The following is a 23,498-nucleotide window of genomic DNA, read 5'->3' on the forward strand; positions in this document are numbered from 1 at the left end:
TGTCTGCTGTGTGGCCTTGGGTAAGTCACTTCACTTCTCTTGGCCTCAGTTACTTCACCTGTCAAAAGGGGATGATAATGATGGTATTTGTTAAGCGCTTACTATGTGCGGAGAGGGGAGGTTTCAAGGTGATCAGGTTGTCCCACAGGGGGCTCAACGTTTTAATCCCCATTTTACAGATGAGGTAACAGGCACAGAGAAGCTAAGCGACTTGCCCAAAGTCACACAGCTGAGGGTTGGCAGAGCTGGGATTTGAACCCATGTCCTCTGATTCCAAAGCCCGTGCTCTTTCCACTGAGCCAAGTTGTAGAGACTGTGAGCCCCATGTGGGACAAAGATTTGTCCAACCCAATTTGCTTGTATCCACCCCAGTGCTTAGTACAGTGCCTAGCACGTAGTAAGCGCTTAATAAATACCACAATTATTATTATTATTATTCTTTGTGCCTCAGTTACCTCTTCAGTAAAATGAGGATTAAGACTGTGAGCCCCACCTGGGACAGGGACTGTGTCCAACCTGATTAGCTTGTATCTACCCCAGTGCTTAGTACAGTGACTGGCACATAGTAAGGGCTTAATAAATACCATAAAACAAACTGATTTTTATAATGTTTAGTACAATAGAGGCAACACAGATATCTTTAATTGGTGACATTTTAATGCAATTTTAATTTTAGAAATGCAAGTGTTCTAAGCATAGAGTCCAGTCCGACAGATACAAGAGACATTATTCTGGATAGGGTACATTTCTCCTCTCGCGGAAGGCTGTGGGTCACAAGTGACTTGAACACACTGTCGGCCTCTTGAAACCAATTAGCCACCAAGTAAATGGAGGAATGAGGAGTTTTTGTTCCCCAAACTCCCATTCCCTTGACTCCCTCACCGGGATTTCCCACTAGGATTTCTGAGTCCATCAGGTCCTGGGCTTTTGACCAAGCAGGGCTAGTAGTATGAGGTGATTTTACTCAATGTTAGAATGATTTTTGTGATTCAAAAGAATAGGATAAAGAGCTGGGAGAATGGGTGAGAGCAAAGTTTCCCAGTATGTGAAAATAATTATTTGGGATTATTTTTATTAATGCTTTTTGTTTGCCAATTTGCCTTGTGTTAAAAATCTAATTTTCATTTTCCTTTCCAACACTGTACCCCACCTTTAAACAGTTATTCTTGGCACTCTGAGAATTTGAATATCCAAACGGGCACATTCTTACTAACTTGCTTTTTCTCTCTCCTTTTATGAGCATCAGCTGAGTGTGGAAATAAAAACGCACCATTCTGTATCTTTTAAATTTTCCAGAGCTGTTCCCAACTTACTTTTCTGCCAATATTAATGCAGAGCGGCCAGGTTTTCAGGAAGAAAATGTATTTCCCAGTTCTACGGCCCGTCTCATCCTTTTGAAAATTTAACGTTTTTTTGTTACTTTAAAAAAAAAAGGAGTCTACCTTTCACACAAAAACACTCAGTTGCATTTACTGAGCACTTACTGTGTGCAGAGCACTGTACTAAGCGCTTGGGAGAGTGCAGTACAACAGTAAATAGACACATTCCCTGTCCACAAGGAGCTTACATTCTAGAGGGGAGGGATTTGGAGCAGTAGTTTGGAGGGGAGTACCCCCACTCTAAGGAGAAGCAGTGTGGCCTAGTGAAGAGAGCACAAACCTGGGAATCAGAAGGTTGTGGGTTCTAATCCTGGCTCTGCCACTTGTCTGCTGTGTGACCTTGGGCAAGTCACTTCACTTCTCTGTGCATCGGTTACATCTGGAAAATAGGGATTGGGATTGTGAGCCCCATGTGGGACACGGACTACGTCCAACCGGATTATCTTGTTTCTACTCCAGCGCTTAGCACAGTGCCTGATACAGTAAGTGCTTAACAAATACCACTAAACAAACAACAAACACAAAAGATTCATTTTAAATTTAGAAACCAACAGTGGAGAGCTGCAGTTTCTGTCTTGCTGACCGCAGCCCAGGGCCACTGGGGGTATGGGCCCCTGCTTCCAAAGCAATTTGAAAGGCATTCAAAGGGGAAAAAAAAGAAGAATTGAGACGGATGGTCCATTTGATGATGATGATGGCATTTGTTAATAATAATAATGGCATTTGTTAAGCGCTTACTATGTGCAAAGCACTGTTCCAAGCGCTGGGGAGGATACAAGGTGATCAGGTTGTCCCACGGGGCGCTCACAGTCTTCATCCCCATTTTCCAGATGAGGTCACTGAGGCACAGAGAAGTTCAGTGATTTGCCCAAAGTCACACAGCTGACAGGCAGTGGAGCTGGGATTTGAACCCATGTCCCCTGACTCCCAAGTCCGCACTATTTCCACTGAGCCAGGCATTTCTTTGCCTTATATACTTACATCCATTTATAAGTTTTTGAAGTGATTTACACTTTAACCTGCGCATTCCCTACCCACATTGGGAAGCAGCGTGGCTCAGTGGAAAGAGCCTGGACTTTGGAGTCAGAGGCCATGGGTTCAAATCCAGGCTCCGCCCATTGTCAGCTGTGTGACTTTGGGCAAATCACTGAACTTCTCTGTGCCTTAGTTACCTCATCTGGAAAATGCGGATGAAGACTGGGAGCCCCCAGGGGGACAACCTGATCACCTTGTTCATTCATTCATTCAGCGTGGCTCAGTGGAAAGAGCCCGGGCTTTGGAGTCAGAGGTCATGGGTTCAAATCCTGGTTCCACCATTTGTCGGCTGTGTGACTTTGGGCAAGTCATTTAACTTCTCTGGGCTTCAGTTCCCTCATCTGTAAAATGGGGGTGAAGACTGTGAGCCCCACTTGGGACAACCTGATCACCTTGTAACCTCCACAGCGCTTAGAACAGTGCTTTGCACATAGCAAGCGCTTAATAAATGCCATTATTATTATTATTATTCATTCAATCATTTTTATTGAGTGCTTACTGTGTGAAGAGCACTGTACTAAGCACTTGGGAAGTCCAAGTTGGCGACATACAGAGACGGTACCTACCCAACAACAGGCTCACAGTCTAGAAGGGGGTAACCTTGTTACCTCCCCATCAATCAATCAATCAATCAATCGTATTTATTGTGCGCTTACTGTGTGCAGAGCACTGTACTAAGCGCTTGGGAAGTACAAGTTGGCAACAGCGCTTAGAACAGTGATTGGCACATAGTAAGCACTTAAATGCCGTCATTATGATTAATAATAATAATAATGGTACTTGTTAAGTGCTTACTATATGCCAAGCACTGTTTTATGCGCTGGGGGAGATATAAGGTAATCAGGTTGTCCAACGTGGGGCTCACAGTCTTAATTCCCATTTTAATCAATCAGTCAATCAATCGTATTTATTGAGCGCTTACTGTGTGCAGAGCACTGTACTAAGTGATTGGGAAGTACAAGTTGGCAATATATAGAGACAGTCCCTACCCAACAGTGGGCTCACAGTCTAGAAGGGAGAGACAGAGAACAAAACCAAACATACAGATGAGGGAACTGAGGCACAAAGAAGTGAAGTGACTTGCCCAAAGTCACACAGCTGACAATTGGCAGAGCCGGGATTTGAACCCATGACCTCTGGCTCCAAAGCCCAGGATCGTTCCACTGAGCCACAATTCTTCTCTATTATTATGGCGAGGAGAAATTTGGGGGCAGGGAGGCATGGCAGCGCGGCTCAGTGGAAAGAGCCCGGGCTTTGGAGTCAGAGGTCATGGGTTCAAACCCCGGCTCAATCAATCAATCAATCAATAGTATTTATTGAGCGCTTACTGTGTGCAGAGCACTGTACTAAGCGCTTGGGAAGTCCAAGTCGGCAACACATAGAGACGGCCCCGACCCAACAGCGGGCTCACAGTCTAGAAGGGGGAGACAGAGAACAAAACCAAACATACTAACAAAATAAAATAAATAGACTAGATGAGCCCACTGTTGGGTAGGGACTGTCTCTATACATTGCCAGCTTGTACTTCCCAAGCGCTTAGTCCAGTGCTCTGTGCACAGTAAGCGCTCAATTAATACGATTGATGGATTGATTGATATGTTAACTTCTCTGGACCTCAGTTCCCTCATCTGTAAAATGGGGATGAAGACTGTGAGCCCCCCCCGGGGGGGGGGGGGGGGGGGGGGGCAACCTGATCACTTTGTAACCTTCCCAGCGCTTAGTACAGTGCTTTCTCGGTCTCCCCCTTTTAGACTGTGAGCCCACTGTTGGGTAGGGACTGTCTCTATATGTGGCCAACTTGGACTTCCCAAGCGCTTAGTACAGTGCTCTGCACGCAGTAAGCGCTCCATAAATACGATTGATTGCTTTGTACATAGTAAGCGCTTAATAAATGCTATTATTATTATTATTATTTCAGTTCCACGGGCCGATGCGGGAGGGGAAAAGCGGGATCAATCGAGCACCGCCTCAGGCGGGGAGGAAGGCCGCCGCCGCCATCGCCTCAGGGCCTCCCTCCCACGTGAGCGCCCAACGGTCGAGCGCGCGCGGGGAAGCTAGCGTCTGATTGGCTGGTTCGTCGGTTGGGGAAAAGCGCGGGAAAATCAGGGAGGAGGCCTCGCCCTCCCCGACCGACGCTGAGGGGAAGCTTCCCTCAGCGCCCGCCTCATCGCTCGGCGTAAGGAAAACCCATTTTCCAGGGCCCAGATTTGCCCCTCCATGGCGGAATGATGGAAAAAAATCAACAGGACGAAAGGGGTGGCCTCGGGATGAGGCAGAAGGCCACGGGTAATGGCCGCCGTTACCCGCAAACACAACACAGTGGCGTGTTAGCTGCGTGACTTTGGGCAAGGCACTTGACTTCTCTGTGCCTCATCCGTAAAATGGGGACCGTGAGCCCCACGCTGAGAACAGTGCTTGGCACATAGTAAGCGCTTAACAACATCATTATTATTATTATTATTCATACAGGCCGTGCCATTTTTAACTATAATCATAATAATGATGGCATTTATAAAGTGCTTACTATATGCAAAGGACTGTTCTAAGCTCTGGGGAAGCATGGTGAACTAGGATGAAGCGATTTGAAAAGTCGTAGCGAGAGGCCCAGTTGATCCAAACCGGCCCCATAGTCACTTCACTTCTCTGGGCCTCAGTTCCCTCATCTGTAAAATGGGGATTAAGACTGTGAGCCCCACGTGGGACAGCCTTCATTACCTTGCATTCCCCCCCCCCCCAGTGCTTAGAACAGTGCTTGGCACATAGTAAGTGCTTAACAAATACCATCATCATCATCATTATTATTATTATTAATACAGGCCGTGCATTTTTTAAAACTATAATCATAATAATGATGGCATTTATAAAGTGCTTACTAGGTGCAAAGGACTGTTCTAAGCTCTGGGGAAGCATGGTGAACTATGGTGAAGCGATTTGAAAAGTCGTAGCGAGAGGCCCAGTTGATCCAAACCGGCCCCATAGTCACTTCACTTCTCTGGGCCTCAGTTCCCTCATCTGTAAAATGGGGATTAAGACTGTGAGCCCCATGTGGGACAGCCTTGATTACCTTGTATTCCCCCCCACCCACCCCCAGCGCTTAGAACAGTGCTTGGCACATAGTAAGCGCTTAACAAATACCACCATCATCATTATTAGTATTAATACAGGCCATGCATTTTTTAAACTATAATAATGATGGCATTTATAAAGTGCTTACTATATGCAAAGCACTGTTCTAAACTCTGGGGAGGCATGGTGAACTATGGTGAAGTGATTTGAAAAATCGTAGTGAGAGGCCCAGTTGACCCAAACCGGCCCCATAGTCACTTAACTTCTCTGGGCCTCAGTTCCCTCATCTGTAAAATGGGGATTAAGACTGTGAGCCCCACGTGGGCCAGCCTTAATTACCTTGTATTCCTCCCCCCGCCCCAGCACTTAGAACAGTGCTTGGCACATAGTAAGCGCTTAACAAATACCATCATCATCATTATTATTATTAATACAGGCCATGCATTTTTTAAACTATAATCATAATAATGATGGCATTTATAAAGTGCTTACTATGTGCAAAGCACTTTTCTAAGCTCTGGGGAGGCATGGTGAACTATGGTGAAGCCATTTGAAAAGTCGTAGCGAGAGGCTCAGTTGATCCAAACCGGCCCCATAGTCACTTAACTTCTCGGCCTCAGTTCCCTCATCTGTAAAATGGGGATTAATAATAATAATAATAATAATAATAATAATAATGGCATTTGTTAAGCGCTTACTATGTGCAAAGCACTGTTCTAAGCGCTGGGGAGGTTACAAGCTGATAAGGTTGTCCCACAGGGGGCTCACAGTCTTAATTCCCATTTTACAGATGAGGGAACTGAGGCCCAGAGAAATTAAGTGACTTGCCCAAAGTCACCCATCTGACAATTGGCAGAGCCGGGATTAAGACTATGAGCCCCACGTGGGACAGCCTTGATTACCTTGTATTCCCCCCCCACCCCCAGCGCTTAGAACAGTGCTTGGCACATAGGAAGTGCTTAACAAATACCATCATCATCATTATTATTATTAACACAGGCTGTGCATTTTTAAAACTATAAAAATAATGGCATTTATAAAGCGCTTACTATGTGCCAAGCACTGTTCTAAACGCCGGGGAGGTATGGTGAACTATGGTGAAGTGATTTGAAAAGTCGTAGCGAGAGGCCCAATTGATCCAAGCCGGCCCCATTGTCACTTAACTTCTCTGGGCCTCAGTTCCCTCATCTGTAAAATGGGGATTAAGACTGTGAGCCCCACGTGGGACAGCCTTGATTACCTTGTATTCCCCCCCAGCGCTCAGAACGGTGCTTGGCACATAGTAAGCGCTTAACAAATACCAACATTATTGTTATTATAATACTTAATTCAGCCTTTTTACCCTCCAACAGAAGCCTGACTTCTTAGTTTGTGTGGACAAGGTACTCAAGCGCTTAGTACAGTGCTCTGCACACAGTAAGCACTCAATACGATTGAATGAATGAATAAAGTGTTAATCCCTAGGCCTGTAATGTCCTTTTATGGGTCAATTTAGTCTCCTTACATTTGGCCAAGATTTGAATCCGGCCATGGTGGACATTCAGGCAGGACCAGAGCATTGAGATTATTTGGAAAAGAGCTTCTTTGTCCGACCTGTAATTTGCTTTATTGCCCTTTTTCTCCAGCTAGACTGTAAACTCCTTCAGGGCACTTAACCGCTCCATACAGTGCTGGGCACACAATAGGGGCTCAAGGATTAGTTAATTAACATACCAACCCCAGCATTGAGGAAGAGTCATTAGCTAATTATCTTGTTTTTTCCGGCATGGTAGTTTGGAAAACCGGCCCATTAACAGGGTTGAATCTTCTTTTTATGAGGTAAAATCAGTGAATAGCTCCTGAAAGTTTCTTTTCTTCTCGTTTGGCAGAGCACACTGAATATAAAGTGGAGGCGGAGGACCTGGTGATGTTAGTGGAAAAATTGCAGAAAGGTACCTGTAGATAGATAATCTACATAGATAAAATAGGATTGAGTAAATAATAAAAGTTGTTCTCAATGAAGTGTTGTGAGGCAATAGTAAATTGCAGATGGCAGCAAATGACACGTTTTTAGAGCAAGAAGAATATATGATGGACACCAAAACATGAAAATATAAATTTGAAAAATAGATAAATTCAGAAGGAATTTAAAAATTGATATAGCATGGTAGAAAAGGAGTAGGTATGTAATGTGTGGCTTAGTGGAAAGAGCCCGGGCTTGGGAGTCAGAGATCGTGGGTTCCAATCCCCATCTGCCACTTATCAGCTGTGTGACTTTGGGCAAGTCACTTAACTTCTCTGTGCCTCAGTTACTAAATCTGTAAAATGGGGATTAAGATTGTGAGCCCCACGTGGGACAACCTGATCACCTTGTATCTACCCCAGCTCTTAAAACAGCGCTTGGTACATAGTAAGTGCTTGATAAATACCATCATTATTATTATTATGAAAAAAATCATCATATCTAAATATTGAGAACTATTAACTAGACCAACACCTTGTTTTAGTACCTATTATGTAAAAATCAAAGTATTTTGTAAAACATTGACATGCTGTCAATATTATGCCTGTTAAATTAGTGTCATCCCCTCAGTGATTTACAGATAGGAGGGAAAACCAGAAATACTTACCTCCAAGCTCCTTTCTAGCTCTAAAAATCCAGAAACTCCCCTGCTCAAGGTATACTCTATTCTTTTATTACTGGTAATAGGAGTTGTTCTATGCCAAACATCTCAAGACTATATCTTTGGAATATCGTGCCAAAAGCACCCATCATTTTGACTGCTTTCAGCATATGTTCACAGTGTTTTAATCGGAATTGTGACATCAACTATCCAAAACCTAAATTTGCTTTGTACTGCCCAAGTGTGCTTGGGGGAAGGGGAATTAAAGTACATAGGCATCTCTCTGTGACAAATGTTAGGGATTCTTGTGTTGTAGTGGAATCAATTTTTTTGGGGCCCCATATATTTGATACTTTTGGTGTAAGAAAATATTATCAGGTGAGTTGGATAGTTTAATTTGTTCTTGTATTTTTTATTGATTTACACAAAATGTTATTGGTCAATTTGCAAAAGTACCCTATTTTTCTAATTTTGTTTAAAAAAAGAAGTGTACACAGTGTGAGAGAGCCCACCTGGAATTGGATTTTCATTATGGCACGTAACAGTTAAACTGGGTGTAATCATGCCTTTTCAGCCTTAAACTACTTATATTCTGTCCCCAAAAAATAATGCTTTGGCAGTCACATTTCCCCCAAATTTATAGTCTAGTAGAGGAGTCAGGAAGAAATAAATTTCATGTTCTTGGACAATTACTTTGTAGAGTGCAAAAGTTCCTTTCTGCAGTTATTTACAGAAAAAGTGTATGCTTAAATTAGAATATGCGCCTACAGGGATCAGTGTACTTGGTATGCCTTGCATAGTGCTGTATGTCAAGAGATTTTAAAAAGTTCAGAGCCATCCTTCTATGAAAAATGTTAGAAGGCAGTATTAACACCATAAAATTGACAGTTTTGTAAATTTATCCTTTATCCCCAAATAACTACAATGATTCCTAGGAGCTTTTATACTGTTTTTAGTTTGGACCCTTTATTTTCCTATCGATTTCTGCAGTTACTGAACCAGAGAGTATACCAGCAGGGGGAGTCAAGATTTATTATTATTTTTACGTTCAATTTTGCATTAAGGGTGTAGAAACTACTGTTATTAGGAAGAAGAAACAGGTGGTTATGAAAGATGTGGGCTCTTTAGTAAAATGGCCATCCCGTCCCCAGTGGGTGAACTAGTCATGAGTTGGGGTGACTCGTCCAGTGCCTGAAAAAACGGGGTTCTGTGTTGGAGTGAGGTGGCGAGAGGGGACCAGGAGCAGCAGCAAGTAGAGGAAAGGCTGCCCAGACTCCTTCTTCTCCTCTTTCTCCGCAGCTGAGTCTTGGCAGTCCGGACCATGGCAACCGTGTTGCCTGCTAGGTTATGGCAACCATCATTGGCAACACACGCAGCTGAAGTCGGGGCAGTAGTAGCCATGGTGTTTGCTGCTGTAGCTTTGGGTAACAGCACAGCCGTCCTTCCTGCTGCCTTTCAGCGTTGCTTTCTATTTGGCCTTAGGGTGTAGTGGTCTAGGCAATAGCAGTGACCTTACAGTAATGATCAAAAGAGTAGCAGCAGGGATTGTGACTGTACCTCAGAGAGAGAGAGAATAATGGTGAGGGGGTTGGGGAGGGAGAAATGCGACACAGACTATCCCCTCTTTGCTTCCTCTGACCCCTTCTGATTTTCTCCCTTCCCTGCGTTTTTCTCCCCCTCTTTCTTTGAACCAGGAGTAACGGCGGGGCATTAGGGACAAGGCCCTGAGGAGGCTGGGGACAGGAGAGAGAGGAAAAGGAAAAGAGAAAGAGGAGAGACAGGTCCTTGAGTTGGGATTTGGGGGTTCTAGTCCCAGTTCTGCCTTCAAGCAGAATCCCTTCTTCATTGTCTTTATTAAGGTTTCCACAATAGGCTATGTGATGGAATCTCGTATCAGGAAAGACAGATGAGCCCCAGTCCTTTGGGGCTGAGACCCTGTGCAAAGGAATTGATTATAGTGCTAGTAGTTTGCTCAGCACCAGGAACTCTTTCCTATCTCTGCCATTCAGATTGTCACTGGGGCATGGAAGCGACAAGACAGCTGCATATTGTGAAGTCCATGTGTGGTCTTTGCCCACATTAAGCTCTGTACACAGTAAGCGCTCAATAAATATGATTGAATTGAATGAAATTAGCCAGACACAGCCAGCTAGAGTTCTTAATTCCCAGAAGAGTACTCTGTCCACTGGACCAATAATAAGGGTAATGAGCAAAACACTATACTAGGCTCTTAGTAAAAATACAGTGTAAATTAGCAGACATGGTCCCTGATCTCAAGAAGCTCCCAATACATACAAACTCTCCAGAACAATGGATAATATTCATAATATTAAAGTAATAACTAATTAAGGCCCACCAGAAACATTCAATTTCCTTTTCTCATTTCATCTGGAAATTAAGATGCTTATTGTTATTAGTGTTTTAGTAGTGTTTTGGAGGCTTGCGCTGAATGAAGCTGCCTATTCTGAATATTTAATTCTGCTAGTTATTTTATGCCACTTTTAACTTTCATCATATGAACAGCATGATAACCTAACAGAAATGTTAAATCTCTCTTTCTTTCTGTAGCAGGAACTTTGGAACCCAGAATTGAAGACCTGATAACCAAGATTAAGGATTTACAGCAAGGTGAGGTGGAAGAACAAAAAGACTACAGCATTAATTTTAAAATTAGCTTTTTTCTTTAGTTGTAATTTCTAAATATAGAGTCATACTTTCATTCGAACAGTGAGACTATATGAGTGTGAATGTGAGAGAATCTCTGCAAACTTGCACTTTGTTTATGAAAATTCAGTTGTTCATCTTTTGTGGATCCTAGCCATTCAGAAATGGCATTGCTAAGGCAACAATAATTATAAGGGGGTAAAAGTACACTTTACTGAGAGCAGATCATGTATTTGAGTTTCTTTGGTGGTTGTGATGGTTTGCACTGAGTCATCCTCATTCCCTCGCCTGATCCTCTTGTGCCCAACTGTGTTTTCCCAGAAGTTTCCCTTTCCCATACTAATCTAATGCGAGGACACGGAAATTGGTGAAAAAATTAATATTAAAAGAGAGGCAACTTTCCCTCCTCGCTCTCCTGTTACCTGGCTTTGGGTCATTTGGGAAAATGCCTAGAAATAAAAGACATGGTTCCTGCCCTCAATAGCCTTAAAGTCTAATAGGACAAAAAGGGAGATAATAATTATTTACAAATGGTGGGACTAGGAAGAAGGTAACCAGTAGTGTGGTAAGAGTATGGAAGGATGAAATAGATGAATAAATAAATGCATGTCTCAATAGTATTTACTGAGTGTTGTATGTATATGTACACACATATATGTACACCATATCAATACATGCGTCCCCAGGATGGGAGTAAGTGCATAAATGGTACAGATGGTGGTTGCACAGATTTGATTTGGGGAGGTGGGAATTAATCGGGAAGGGTTTATTGGAGAAGGCAGTTTTTTAGGACTTTGAAGAGAGGGAGAGCTGGTGGATTTGAGAGGGGAGGAAATGTCTCCCTGGAGCCCACCAGGTCAGCTGCTCTGACTGCTCATTCATTTATTCATTCATTCTGTCGTATTCATTGAACGCTTACTGTGTGCGAACGACTGTACAAAGTGCTTGGGAGAGTACACTATAACAATAAAAAGACACATTCCCTGCTCACAACGAGTTTACAGTCTAGAGGCTCTGGACCTGTGGCCTGTATAGCCTGGTTCTGGTTCAGCCTGTCAGATCCTTTATCTCCAGTGACCTCCCCCTATTCATACTACATTAGATGGGACTGTCACACATTGCTCTTCCTGTTCCAGCCATACAACCAGAAAAGTTTTGCTTTTGGTTAGAATGGAAATGTCAAGAGAAGGAACCCATGGGGAACTGGGGGGGGGGGAGTGTGGAACCAAACAGCAGAGAGCGAAATTACAGCAGGAGGAAAACAAGGCAAGCAGCGTGGCTTAGGGGATAGAGCAATCAGAATTGGGAATCAGTGGGAATCAGAAGGACCTGAGTTCTAATCCTGACTCCGCCCCATCACTCAACTTCTCTGTGCCCCAGTTACCTCGTAAAGCCCGTGTGGGATTTGGGCCATGTCCAACCTCATTAGCTTGTATCTATCCCCAGTGCTTAGTACAGTGCCTGGCACATAGTAAATGCTTAATAAATACCATTTTTCAGAAAATTTAAAAAACTGGCTGCAGCTCCCCAGAATTCCCACTGCTCTTTTCAGTCTCTGTTGGCTTCAGAGAGACTTTCTCCTGACTTCATGCCAGACAGCTGCATTGGGAAACTCTGGGGATTCAGTAATGACTGTACTTGGCTGCTGCTCTTTCTTTTCAAATCCTGCCATTTCATCAAGGATGTTTGGGTAAGTTTACCAATCTATTCTACTGAATATACTTACTGTGTGCTGTAGTTGCTAAGCATTAATAGAATTAGAATTAGTAGACATGATCCCTGTCCTCAAGGACTTACACTCTATTTAGGGAGGTAGGCATTAAAATCAATTACAGATAGGAGGAAATAATGGAGAGTATAATTTGCATACCTAAGTGCTACTGGGGATTTTGAGTATTTAAGCACATAGGTGGTGCAAAGTTGCTGAAAATATGCTGGAGAAGCATATGCTGGCCTAATGGAAAGAGCACTGGGAGTCAGAGGATCTGGGTTTTAATCCTGACTCTGCCACTTTTCTGCTGTGTGACTTTGGGCCAGTCACTTAATTTCTCTGTGTGTGCCTCAGTTACCTCATCTGTAAAATGGGGATTAAGACTGTGAGCCCCACGTGGGACAACCTGATTACCTTGTATCTCCCCCAGCGCTTAGAACAGTGCTCGGCATTTAGTAAGGCTTAACAAATGCCACCATCACTATTATTATTATTAATTAAAAAAAGAAGCCTTTCTGTATTTTCCCCTATTGAAGTGTAAACATATTTTGGACAAGTCTGCTGTGTGACTTTGGGCAAGTAACTTAACTTCTCTGTGCCTCAGTTACCTCATCTATAAAATGGGAATTAAGATTTAATGCTTGTTTCTCTAACTAGATCTGCTTCTCCTTCCTCTCTTTGTTTTCCTTTCTTGTCCTTTTCTTCTCTTCATACTCCCCACTACTCCATTCTATCCCATCCTACTTTGAACTAAAGGAAATACGATATCTTGAAGTATGAAGTCTCCAGTCAGCTGTGTGGCTTTGGGCAGGTCACTTAACTTCTCTATGCCTCAGTTACCTCATCTGTAAAATGGGGATTAAGACTGTGAGCTATTTGATTTTTTTTCTAGTCAGGAAGAATGCAAATGAAGACCTCCTCAAGACCAGGGCCCATAGTGAAGCACTGCAGAGAGAACTTGATGACTGTAAGTAATAATTTTGCAATTTTCAATACCATTTGGATCCCATTACTGAGATTTTTAAGATTTAAAAAAATTTATTCTACCTAAATCTGCATGGTATATGATTAAACAGCATGAGAAGCAGTGTGGCCCAGTGGAGAGAGCACAGGTCTGGGATTCAGAAGGATCTGGATTCTAATCCTGGCTCTACCAATTGCATACTGTGTGACTTTAGGCAAGTCACTGCTCTGTGCCTCAGTTTCCTCAGCCCCAGTGCTTAGAACCATGCTTGACACATAGTAAGAGCTTAACAAATACCATTTACAAAATATAACATCCCCCAGTTAAGAGGAAAGCAAAGGAAACAAGATTACTAAATTGGCTAAATCAAGGGGTGTGAAGGGATGGAAATATTAGGGCTAGAGAATTGAAAATTAGCCTAATTCACTAAAGAAAATTACAAATGGTGGGATAATTTATAAAGGAGAAGACTGAAAAGGAGCTGAGACATAAAAAGTAGCAATATATTATATAATTAGGCAAAAGTATATGCGTAAGGGCCTGTGAATTTGTTATACACCCCTGCCATCAACCCTCACCTACCTTAGGAAGGTTAGGAAAACTAATAACAAAGTACTGTGAAAAAGATAGAATTTTAATTTTTCCCTGCTTTTCCGTCTTTTCAAAAATGAACAAAATGAAGAGTTAGCTAAGCAGAATTAAGTCTTCCTTGGGAAAGAAGGCTGGGAAATCAAATTAGATTGTTGGAAGAAACAGTAGAAAGATTTCGAAAAACGTGGATGCATTTAAACAACAGGGCATGATGACAAGCATCATATGGTACAAAAGTGAAGACTGTTAATACCGAACCACTGACTATTATTTTTGAAGACCATTGGAAGATAGGAAACTCCTGAGGTTTGGAAAAAGGCAAATCTGTTCATCTTTAATAATTACCAGTTGGTCATCTTAGAGAGCATTAAGACAAATGATCTAAGAATCAGTTGGCAACCACTTACAAAAGCAAAATATGCCAAGGAACAGTCAGTGTTATTTTTTGGAAACCAATCATGCTAGGCAAATCTAAGCTTCTTTAAGAGAATAATAAGCTATGCAGGCAAGGCAGAAGCAATATAAATAAACTACCTAAACTTCTGTTTTACTTGATTCCATCTCATCTTGTATCCTTCTGGCAATCTGGCAGAGGGAAGCAGTGTGGCATAGTGGATAGAGGACAGGCCTGGATGTCAGAAGGACCCGAGTTCTAATCCCAGCTCTGCCACTTGTCTGCTGTGTGACCATGGGCAAGTCACTTCTCTGTGCTTCAGTTACCTCATCTGAAAAATGGGGATTAATAATGTGAGCCCCATGGGGGACGTGGACTGTGTCTAACCTGATTAACCCGTATCTACCCCAGTGCTTGGTACAGTGTACGTAGTAAGCACTTAACAAAAGTCTTAAAAAAAATCTTGGAAAGTAGTCTTTACCATTCTCTATCAGATATGGGCATAGCTGACTTCAGAGTTGCATTCAGAGGTTTATAATAATAATAATCATGGCATTTATTAAGTGCTTACTATGTGCAAGGCACTGTTCTAAGCGCTGGGGAGGTTACAAGGTGATCAGGTTGTCCCAAGGGGGCTCACAGTCTTAATCCCCATTTTACAGATGAGGGAACTGAGGCCCAGAGAAGTGAAGTGACTTGCCCAAAGTCACACAGCTGACAAGTGGCGGAGCCGGGATTTGAACCCATGACCTCTGACTCCAAAGTCCGTGCTCTTTCCATTGAGCCACGCTGCTTCCCTGGGGTTTAGTCCCAAACCCAGGAGTGTGGATTGAATGATGTTTCATGGGGTTCATTTCTGGGAACAGATTCTATTCATTACCTTCACTGAGAATCTCGACAAAAGAATTAAGACCGTGCTCATCTGATTTGCAGGTGATTTTAATTGGGAGGGCTGGTTAACCCTTTAGGAGACAGGAATAAAATTCAAAAGTGACTTCATTATGATTAACAGCATCTTTAGCACTCCTGCGGCTGCACAGCACTGTGCTAGATACTTGGAAATCAAAATTGAAGTAAAAGACAGACCTTTCAGGGAGTTTACAGTCGTTGGGGAGACAAGTGGACACAATTTGCCAAATACCCAGTTGGTAAAAGAGCAGTAGAAGAGATATAAATGATCAAAAGTAAGCAATTATATAGTAAATAAACAGGTGACACATGAGTGAGTGCTAAATTGGCTGACGGAGTGGGATAATCAGATGAGCTCCTGAGTTCCAGAATCCTCTGCTCTTGGGGTTTTTGATGCAGCCTGTTATGGTATCCAAAAATGACAGTACTAAAAGTACATCTGGGTGGAGCTGAAATGATCCGTAAACAAACAATTTGCGTTTATATGTGATCAACAAGCAAATATTAGAAAGTGATTTGTAGCTTTGAAGACGTCCTTCAGAAAGTATTATGACTTTGTCACCAGTTCCAACTGGGAGCTTGCTAGGTATAGCTCGTGGGGAAGGGCAGCAACACCTGGTAACCTTGCTGATGTGACACGGTACCTCTAAATATTGTTCAGGTGGCATTTTGAATTTTACATCTCCCGAACCTTAAAACATAAAATGAGTTTGGGAAAATGAAAAACATAAAATGAGTTTGGGAAAATGACACAGAATCGGGTGGTTTCTCTTTCACAGTGAATGCCGAGAAGGCTCACCTGGAGGAAATTTTAAACCAAAAGCAAGGTACAGTAACTTGAACATGCTGTTCATTCTTTGGCTTTGGAAATCTCACTGGTGATTAGCAGAACTTGGTTTCTGCATTGATGAGTGTGACTTGTTTTTTTAATGAATGACTGTTAAGACCCATGTATTAGAGAACTCTCATTATTGGTAATTGAGGACGGCTGTCCTAAAATTGCTGGTGGTGGATGGGATTTAATTAAGGACTCCTGTGAGAATTGACATTGATCCACAGAATATGAAGATACAGTCTAGCCAGCTGTTACTATAAGCAAGGCAGTTATTGGCAAAAGACAAATCAGCGTTTTGTCCCTTTTGTGTGTGTGTGTGTTTGTGTGCGTGCCAGGAACATCTTTTTGAGCATTTTAAATAGTATTTTTGTCATTTTAAAGAAAAAAAAATTAAAGGGTCCTATTCTTTACCCTCAAGTACCTAGACAATTAAAGGAAGTTATATGATTTATATTCTTTTTTTTTACTTTTGAGGAATATGCAGTAAAATGGGGATTTACTACTTTAAATGCCACCTTATTCTTTCTGGTCCACAGTGTGGATTTTTCAAAAGCAGTAGACGTCACATTTTTATAAATGTCAGATAAATTTCGGAAGAATGAGCACTGTTCATGCTTTTTACTTCCTCCATTGAGTCTCCTCGGATAAACATGTACTTGTTTAGAAAAGTCAGTGTTGTAATTCGGAAGATTTTCTTGATGCCAACATAAAATAGCCTGTAGTGTGATGGTATGCAAGAATTCTGAATGTGCTGTTGAGTAACAAAATAAGTGAGAACAAAACTGGCCCCAGTCGTTTGCCTTGGGATATTGAAATTCAAAGGTAAGCAAATAGAAGACGTTATGAATTTGGATATTCCTTTGGACATTTAAAAATCAATCCTTTGTTGTTACAATGTAATTTACCCCACTCTTAAGAGATAATAGGTTCAACAAAATTTATCTGTTTAAAACTATGCCAGGGCCTGGGAGATAGAGAACCTAGGTTCTTTCACTTACCTTCAGGGTGACTTTGGCCAAGGTCCTTAACTTCTCTAGGCCTCAGTTACCTCATCTTTAAAATGGGGATTTAATATGTTATCCCTCCCTCTTACACTGTGAGCCCCCCAGGGGACTTGGTCTGTGTTCAACCTGATTACCTTGTATCTCCCCCAGGGCTTAGTACAGTGCTTGACATACAGTAAGCGCTTAACCAATACCATCACTGTTATTTTAGTAGTCACGCAAGATTTTTAAATATGACTGTGTATGATTTAATTTTAGTAATGTCCCATTAAGATTATATATGTATCTTTTGCTTAATTCTTGCGTTACATTCTGTGAAAAGGCAATAAAAAGTGAACTCAGCTTTACAGAGCTCCAGGTCAGGTGATTGAAGTACCGTGCTTGGTGCAGTTTTGCTTATGGAGAGCAGTATAAAGCAGATGAATTTTGAAAAATCACCTGACCGATAATTCCCTGTTCAAATCCTCCCAAAGAAACCCTGATGATGCTAAGATTGCAGTGTGAAGAGAAACAAGCCGAAGCCGAGAGGTAAAACTTTAAGCCGTATCCTGTTTCATTGTTAACAAAAGATTTTTTTTAAATCATAAGAATGGTCAAACAATTCAGAATTATCAAAGATAATAAGTGTTGATTGGCATGACAGTCATATCAGGCAATAATAAAAATGGTATTATTGGCAATTCCATTTTTCCATGTGTTTTACAGTACCATTCCACTTGTGTGTAAAATTTAGCCAAAATTACATTAAGAGCAAGGGACTGGTTTAAGTGGTTTTTAATTTGGGGAAAAAAAAATCAATCAGTAAATCAGTGGTATTTGTTGATTGTTTACTGTGGACAGAACATTTACTAAGCACTAAGAGGAGTACATAAAGTAAGTATACAAGATCCCTGTCCTCAAGGATTTTACGGTCTAGGGGGTGGCAGGGAGACAGTCATAAAGTTGCATTTTCAAGTATTAAAAAACACACAGGTAGTGGAAACAGCCTAGTATGAGAATATGTGCCTAAATGCTGAGGGGGTGGAGTGGAGTGATTACCTAAGTGCTTTGGGGATGTGGATTCAATTTCATAGGTGATGCTATGCCTGAGGAATAGGGTAAGGAGAGAGTGAAAAGGGGTAGACAGCCCCTTATTTGAAGGACCTAATAAGACAGAGAACATTGAGTGATAAGGGATAAAGCAATAGGTTCTGCTGATGGAGACAATTACATAGGCTAGACAGAACGTATTAGTCACAAGTTGCATAAGAAGCATGGATAGGTGCGGATGCTACTCTAAAGTGAAAATTGTTCCACCTTTGCCAAAGCACTTTATTTCAGTTGGCGTATGCAGACACAGCAATACTGATCCTGACAAATCATCAGAATTCTAAGGAAGGAAATATTTGTTCTCTGATAGTTTTTTATAGTATTTGTTAAGTGCTTACTATGTGCCCGATACTGCTTCAAGCACTGGGGTAGATACACGCTAATCAGGTTGGATACAGCCCCTGACCCACATGGGGTTTTCAGTCCTAGTCCCCGTTTTACAGATGAGATAACTGAGGCACAGAGAAGTTCAGTGACTTCCCCAAAGCTGATAAAGTCAGGATTAGAACGAAGGTCCCTTTGACTCTGAGGCTTGTGGTCTATCCACCAGGCCTTGCTGCTTCTCTAGTCAGAAGTAATTGCTGATTAACCTACTGCCTCTTAGTTCTTTTGCTGTCCGTTTCCCGTTTATCAGTGAAATAATTGAAAACATAAATCCTGGCTATTTAATCATGTTTTCTTTCTGTAGACGTTTCAGCTTTCAGGAGGAATATAATAGGCTAAGAGAACTTTTCTGTGATCCAGTGCCCTCCATAGATTTATTGAATTACAGCTTCCACTCAAACCAAAACCCAGCTGCTGTGGATCGATTAACGATTAGTGTTTGAATGCTTACTCTGCACAGAGCACTATATTAAGCGCTTAGAGAGTGCCAACCCTATTATATTCTCCTAAGTGCTTAGAATTGTACTTCTCACAAAGTAAGGGCTCAGTAAATGCAATTGATGGATTACAGTAGAATTAGTAGACATATCATCTGCCCTCAAGTTGGGAAAGATGGACATTAAGATAAATTATAGGTAGGGGGAAGCAACAGAGATTAAAAATATGTACTGAGGTATTATGGGGCAGGGGTTAAGTGTCCAAGTGCTTAGTTGAGGAGGAAGTGTGGAAGGGGCAAAGGGGTGAAAATTGGCTGGGAAGATAAAAGATTAATCAGGGAAGTCCTCCTGGAGGAGATATGCATTTTAAAGGACTTTGGAGAGGAGGGCACTAGTGATCCACTGGATGTGATGGGAGAGGGAGGTTCAGGTAGAGGAGTGGGTGTGAGCGAGATTGTGAGAGCAAGAGAGGCAAGAACAAGGCACAATGAGTAAATTGGCTTGAGAGGAGCAAAAGCATGCATGTTGGGTTGTAGTGGGAGAAGAATGAGGATAGTAGCGCGATGGCATCTGGGGTGGTGATGATGATGATGGCATTTATTAAGCGCTTACTATGTGCAAAGCACTGTTCTAAGCGCTGGGGAGGTTACAAGGTGATCAGGCTGTCCCACGGGGGGGCTCACAGTCTTTCCCCTCATCCCCCTCTCCATCCCCCGTCTTACCTCCTTCTCTTCCCCACAGCACCTGTATATGTGTATATATGTTTGTACAGATTTATTACTCTATGTATTTATTTATTTTACTTGTACATATCTATTCTATTTATTTTATTTTGTTAATATGTTTGGTTTTGCTCTCTGTCTCCCCCTTCTAGACTGTGAGCCCACTGTTGGGTAGGGACCGTCTCTAGATGTTGCCAACTTGTACTTCCCAAGCGCTTAGTACAGTGCTCAGCACACAGTAAGCGCTCAATAAATACGATTGATTGATTGATAGTGTTAAGGAGAGAGCTGATTAAGTGCCTTAAAGCCAATAGTCAGGAGTTTCTGCTTGCTCTGAAGGAAAATGGGCGACCAGTAGGGATTTCTGAAGATTGGAGAAGTGTTTACAGCATTATATTTTAGAAAAGTGATTCTGACAGCTGCACGAAGTATGGACTAGAGAAGGAAGAGGCGGGAAGTCTGCAAAGGGGCTGATGCCATAGTCGTCATCATCAATGGTATTTATTGTTTACCAACTTTGTTATATTGTACTCTGCCAAGCACTTAGTACAGTGCTCTGCACACAATAAGCACCCAGTAAGAACCCAATAAATGCAGTTGATTACCTGGTGTGAAGAGGACTTCCTCCTCACATATTACATGGTTTTCTGTGTTGACCTAAAGATTAGAGCTGGATCAAGATATAGGATGTTTAATAGCTAAGAAGGCAATGTTCCCCTGGTTGGTTTGTTTTTCTAGGCAACAGGAAGTCTCTCAGGGTTGCAAACAGAGAATAGAAGACCTCACATCCAAGATCCAAGAGGAGAAACTGAAACAAAGGAAGCAGAGGTAAGTGTCATTTTGCTTAATAAGAAATAATGCATGGGAAGATAGGGAAGATAAGCAGGGATAGAGGTGCACACCAAGTCCTCCTGTGACCTGGGGGTTGTGTTCTTGCATAAATGTGGCACTAAGGAAAATGTGTGCTGTAGAATCAATCAATCGTATTTATTGAGCGCTTACTATGTGCAGAGCACTGTACCAAGTGCTTGGGAAGTACAAATTGGCAACACATAGAGACAGTCCCTACCCAACAGTGGGCTCACAGTCTAAAAGGGGGAGACAGAGAACAGAACCAAACATACCAACAAAATAAAATAAATAGGATAGAAATGTACAAGTAAAATAAATAAATAAATAAATAGAGTAATAAATATGTACAACCATATATACATATATACAACTCACATATATATATATATATATATATATATATATATACATATATATATATATATATACATATATACATATAGAACTCACCTTGACTGGGCATGCTCACGTGCATATAAACCATTTGTTTTAATATTATGGTGCTCCATATCTCCAGGCTCATGTTTCTAGGTTATTGTCCCCTAATTTTCCTAATGTTGTTCTAGACAGAATACATAGAAGAAACATACATTGTGAAAGAACTGAATATTCCATGGGATGAGAAAAGCCCATTTAAACTACCTTTTCAGAAGTCTCCAAGACAGTGTCCTCACTGGTGGTCGAGCGGGCAAGCTTTCATCCCATGTTCCTACAAGTGAAGCCACCAGTATAAATGTGACACTATGACCTGATATGCTGAGGGCAAGAGCATGAATTAATACAAAGCTTTAACAATTTACACTGCTTTATCAATAATTATAGTTACAGCAGACCAGAGAACTCCTCCCGTTTTGGCCAGCACTTGATTTCATGATGTTAATGTTGTTTTTGCAATTGGACAGCAAAAGAGAAGCAGGCGGCCTAGTGAAAAGAGCACAGGCTTGGGAGTCAGAGGACCTGGGTTCTAATCCCAGCTTCACCACTAGTCTGCTGTGTGACCTTGGGCAAGTCACTTAACCTCTCTTCAAGTTACCTCATCTTTAAAATGGGGGTTAAGACTTTGAACCCCATGTGGGACATGGATCTAATCTGATTATTTTGCATCTACCCCAGCACTTAATACAGTGCCTGGCACATAGTAAGCACTTAACAAATACCATAAAGAAAAAAAAAACCCTTCCTAAATTTCATATTGTGACTGATTTGCAAAACCTTTCTAATGCTAAGACCAAAATTAATGTTAGAATACTGAAACCTCAAGCACTTAAATACCATCAAGAAAAAAAAAACCTTCTAAAATTTCATATTGTGACTGATTTGCAAAGCCTTTCTTAATGCTAAGACCAAAATTAATGTTAGAATACTGAAAACTCAATCAGGGTCTGTCTTTTTTTCCTTTCGGTCAATAGTAAATGGTATTTTTTTTTTGAGCACTTTCTGTGTGCAGAACAGTCAAGAGGAAGGATAAAAAGATCTTGTCAGTCTCTAACATAGAGGGATAACAGTTTACTAATGGCTCCTTCTTGCATTATAAAGTGTATTATGTCAAAGGCAGATGAATGTTTGAGAAGGATTAGAATGGAGTAGAGTCAGTTTTGGTGAAAAGGAGGTCATTGGTGAGCTTGCAGGGAATGTCATTTCAATGTAGAGAAGGGGGTGGAAGCTGTATGCAGAGCATTCATTCATCATTCAATCGTATTTATTGAGCGCTGACTGTGTGCAGAGCACTGAACTAAGTGCTGGGAAAGACTGCACAGTGAGACTTAGACATGGTCCCTGTCCCTCGGAGGGTCAAGGAGGAAGTTGGAGGAGAAGGAGTGGGGACTGTTGGGGTAAACCACCCGCGTAAGAAGTTCAGACAGGAGGTGGGGAGATGGGGTGATAACTGAATGTGCAGTAGGGTCAAAAGTGGGGTTTTTTTTTTGGATGGGGAGACTTGTGCATGATGAAAACAGAATGGAAGGAGCCTTCAGAGAGCGAGGGGGTGAATATGCATTCAGGGAGGTAAAAAAGAGTGGGCACAATCAGCTGCCGGAGCTGTGCCGAGGGAGGTGTGGTACCGACAATGTAAAGGTCAAACTTGAAAGTGCCCAGTTTCGTATGAGGATAATAATAACTGTGGTTTTTAAATGCTTTCCTACTATGTATCAAGCACTGTACTATACTTCGGGGTAGATACTGATTATCTTGTACACAAGATACACAGTCTGTGTCCCACAAAGAGCTCATAGTAAGCGGAAGAACAGATATTGAATACGCACTTTACAGATGAGGAAACTGAAGCCCAGAGAAGTTAATTGACTTGCCAAAGCTCATATAGTAGGCAAGAGGCAGAACTGAGATTAGAACCTAGGTCTTCTGGTATCCAGACCTGGGCTTTTCCAGTATGCCACGTTCCTCCCAGGAGTAGGAACCGGACAATTGAAAACTGAAATGCCCCTACAAAATGAGACGAATAACCACCCTACACAGGACCCACAGCCTATGGATTTAGCTCAGGCCGGGCCAGAATTAGGGTTGGAAGTGGTTGGATCTGGTGGAGGCTCTTGGAAAAAGAGGGGGGTGGGGAGGGTGTGTATTTGTGTGTGGTGTGTGTGTGTCTGTGTGTGGTGTGTGTGTGTAAAACCTCCATTATTGAATGCCTCCTTTCATGACTTCTTGTTACACACTGCATTTTTGTCAGTTCCTTTACCATGGCAAGCACAACAGGCAGTCCATTGTATTGCAGTGTTAAAAGCTAGGACACTAGGATGGATGTTTACAAATACTGGTATACTAGGATGCATCTCTACCCTGGTTTCTGGCTTTCAACCCACTGCTTTAAGTGGACTACATCACAACTACCAGTAAGGGAAGGAG

At 42.0% G+C, this 23,498-nt stretch overlaps 1 protein-coding gene across 1 annotated transcript in view; it reads left to right on the forward strand.

Annotated features, from left to right (window-relative positions):
- Positions 1 to 4,568: 4,568 nt before the first annotated feature.
- Positions 4,569 to 23,498, forward strand: part of LOC119929977 (synaptonemal complex central element protein 1-like) — a 32,366-nt gene continuing 13,436 nt past the window's right edge. The window contains exons 1-7 of the mRNA XM_038748374.1: positions 4,569 to 4,700; positions 7,349 to 7,411; positions 10,652 to 10,711; positions 13,351 to 13,425; positions 16,096 to 16,143; positions 17,629 to 17,683; positions 20,526 to 20,615. Coding sequence (XP_038604302.1) covers positions 4,640 to 4,700; positions 7,349 to 7,411; positions 10,652 to 10,711; positions 13,351 to 13,425; positions 16,096 to 16,143; positions 17,629 to 17,683; positions 20,526 to 20,615 — 452 coding nt within the window. The 5' untranslated portion in view covers positions 4,569 to 4,639. The remainder of the gene's footprint in view (positions 4,701 to 7,348; positions 7,412 to 10,651; positions 10,712 to 13,350; positions 13,426 to 16,095; positions 16,144 to 17,628; positions 17,684 to 20,525; positions 20,616 to 23,498) is intronic.

This window comes from Tachyglossus aculeatus, chromosome 6, assembly GCF_015852505.1.
Source record: "Tachyglossus aculeatus isolate mTacAcu1 chromosome 6, mTacAcu1.pri, whole genome shotgun sequence".
NCBI lineage: Eukaryota > Metazoa > Chordata > Mammalia > Monotremata > Tachyglossidae > Tachyglossus > Tachyglossus aculeatus.